Source organism: Tenrec ecaudatus, chromosome 13, assembly GCF_050624435.1.
Source record: "Tenrec ecaudatus isolate mTenEca1 chromosome 13, mTenEca1.hap1, whole genome shotgun sequence".
Taxonomy (NCBI): domain Eukaryota; kingdom Metazoa; phylum Chordata; class Mammalia; order Afrosoricida; family Tenrecidae; genus Tenrec; species Tenrec ecaudatus.
The window spans coordinates 7,377,335-7,380,023 of NC_134542.1; the positions used below are offsets into that span (position 1 = coordinate 7,377,335).

The following is a 2,689-nucleotide window of genomic DNA, read 5'->3' on the forward strand; positions in this document are numbered from 1 at the left end:
GTCCACCAGGGAGACCCCAGGGGGCCCAAGTGGCCTTGCACCCCAGGAGTATGAGTCATGAGCTGTAAGCAGCTGTGGTCGGGTTCTGACAGTCACCATGTGGCCTCTCTATAGACAACAGCCCGAAGGTGACCTCCAGCCATGTCACACAAAGGCTAAGTACGCATGGTACATTGCACACAGGGGAGGGAGAGAGAGAGAGAGAGAGAGAGAGAGAGAGAGAGAGAGAGAGAGAGAGAGAGAGAGAGAGAGAGAGAGAGAGAGAGAGAGAGAGAGAGAGAGAGAGAGAGAGAGAGAGAGAGAGAGATTTGCACCCTCCTTGCCTCACAGATGACTGGCGCACTGCCCTGTGGACCAGGGCAAAGCCCGCTCTAGCCTGCAGGGTCTAGGGCTGGCTCTCTGCTGCCCACCCACGGCGTCGCTTCGCCTGGAGCAGCCAGTGAGAGGCGGCACCAAAGACCCTGCCCGCGCCCATCAGGTCCCAGGGACAAGTTTGGCAACCAGGCATTCTACGTGGATTCCGAGCTCCACCAACTTTCTACCTGTGGGACTTTGGGCAAGTGACTGCCCCTCTAAACCTGCCCTGGTACCTGCAGGGCGGGAGGAGAGGGGAGAGGGGGAGGACGGGGGTGGGGGATTTACACTGGTCTGCTGGGCGCGGGTGTCCAGGCGAAAGTGCAGGGGCCGGCCGGGGTGCATGGGGGTTTTCCACACCGGGACCACGCTGCCCGGGGCGAGCCCGCGGGGCAGGGTCCCTGGGACGCGAGTGCCGGTGCGGGTGGCGGCGGCGAGGGAGCCCCGCGGCCCCCTCCTGGCCCCGGCGAGGCCGCGTGGCCCGTGCCATTGGCCGGGGCGGCCGGGTGGGCGGGCGGATGACATCAGCGGCAGGTTGGATTATAAAAGGCGGGAGCGCAGCCGCGAGCTCAGAGCGCACCTAGCCCGCGCCGCGCAGTCCTGGGACCAGAGCCTGCCCGCAGCCCGGCCCGCCGCCCGCCGCTCCGCGCCCTCGACCCGTGGACACCATGCACCTCTCCCGGCTGCTGGCCTGCGCCCTCCTGCTCACGCTGCTCTCGCTGCGACCCTCCCAAGCCAAGCCCGGGGCGCAGCCTAAGGTGGGTGCGGTGGCGGGGACGGCGACGCTGCGCGGGCCAGGAGGAGTGGGGGTGCGGGGTCCGCAGGAGGTGGCGAGCAGGGACTCTGGAGAAGGCGACCCGATGCCCCGAGCTGGGCGCCCTGAGAGCCGGGAGCCCGCGAAGCCGACGCTCGGCCGGGAGACTTCGGCAGAGGCACATCCCGAGCCCCAGGGTGGTCGGTCGGCGGGCGGAGGGCGGCAGGGACGAGCGCGAGGGAGGGGGGTCCCCGAAAGGCGCGCAACCGCAACTGCGTGGCAGGTGGATGCGGGGCCGACCTGTCCCGCCGCGCAAGTGACAAACGGCGCGAGCTGGCGCGCGCGCGCGGCCGAAGCCCCGGGGGTCCTGGGGGGGCCCTGCACCGCGGCGGCGCGTCCCTCCACCTGCCGCCTCTTTCCCTCCGACAGGTCCCGCGCACCTCGTCCGGCGAGGAGGCCACCGAGACCCAGGCTGGGGGCGGCGGTCACAAGAAGGGCGACAAGGCGCCCGGGGGCGGGGGCGCCAACAGCAAGGGGGACCGGTCGCGCCTGCTCCGGGACCTGCGCTTGGATAACAAGTCGCGGGCCGCGTGGGCTCGTCTCCTGCACGAGAACCCCAACTCGCGCAAATACAAAGGGAACAAGAAGGGCTTGCCCAACGGCTGCTTCGGCCTCAAGCTGGACCGGATCGGCTCCATGAGCGGCCTGGGATGTTAGTGCGGCGACCTCTGGCGGCGGTGAGTGCACCTGCCCAGCCGCGCGCGGCGCCCGGGACCCCGCGACCCCTGCGGCCAGCTCCCCCGGGACCCCGGCCCCTGCCGGGCCGCGCGGACTGGGTTCCTCCCACGACCCGACCCGCTCACCACCCCTCTGACCGAGGAGAAAGTGCGCCACAAAGTGATGGGGGCAGCGAGGCTCAGCCTGGGCTCACCTGGCTGCTGCTGGGAGGCTTGATAGGGTCCTGTCCAGCCCCCCCAAATCAGCAGCAGCGCCCCCAGTCTGCCGTTTGGGAGGTTGAAGGGGAGAGCATGAGTGTGTGGAGAAAAGAGGGGAGGGATACACAGAAGCCAGGGGGAGTGTTGATTTGTTAGCCACTGTGTGCCAGACCGTGCCTTGGGTCAGCTGTTCCGCAGCCCCGGACGCCCACGGCCGCCAGCAGGTGAACGGTCTTTGAAGAACTCAGGGGGGGGGAGATGACTGTGCCCCTAACAGGAGGCAGAAGAGCCCCTGTTGATGTCCGTCGGGCGGCTCTGCTGGCTCTTGTCCCTTATCTAAACTGTGACTGACTCCCGGCTGATTAGTCTGTCCAGGGTCCTGATGGTGCTTGTTGTCCCTTCTCCCCCCCCAACCCCCCCACTGGCTTGGAGCGAACCTGGGCATTCTTGACCCTGCTCCAGACTGAGAACGCTCTGCCTTTGCCCCAACCTCCAAGTCTCCATGCTTTACAAGCAGGCTTCTAGGTTTCCCCCTTTGGGCTCCTCACCCTCCTCCAGGGCTGGAGACCTCTGCTACCCCAGCCTCGGCTGGGAGCGGGTCCTTGGGACTGTCTGCAGAGCCTCACCTCCCCTGCTCCCACCTTCT

At 67.8% G+C, this 2,689-nt stretch overlaps 1 protein-coding gene across 1 annotated transcript; it reads left to right on the forward strand.

Moving 5' to 3' along the window:
• Window positions 1–1,017: 1,017 nt before the first annotated feature.
• NPPC (natriuretic peptide C) lies at window positions 1,018–1,825 on the forward strand. The gene is made up of 2 exons (XM_075530376.1): window positions 1,018–1,112; window positions 1,538–1,825. The coding sequence occupies exons 1-2, from the start codon at window positions 1,023–1,025 to the stop codon at window positions 1,823–1,825; spliced, it is 378 nt and encodes a 125-aa protein (XP_075386491.1). The 5' UTR covers window positions 1,018–1,022.
• Window positions 1,826–2,689: the final 864 nt, after the last annotated feature.

Coding starts and splice junctions, on each gene's coding strand:
- NPPC (XM_075530376.1), top strand. CDS start 1,023: ATGCACCTCTCCCGGCTGCTGGCCTGCGCCCTCCTGCTCACGCTGCTC. Junction 1,113..1,537: donor AGCCCGGGGCGCAGCCTAAG/GTGGGTGCGGTG, acceptor TCCCTCCGACAG/GTCCCGCGCACCTCGTCCGG.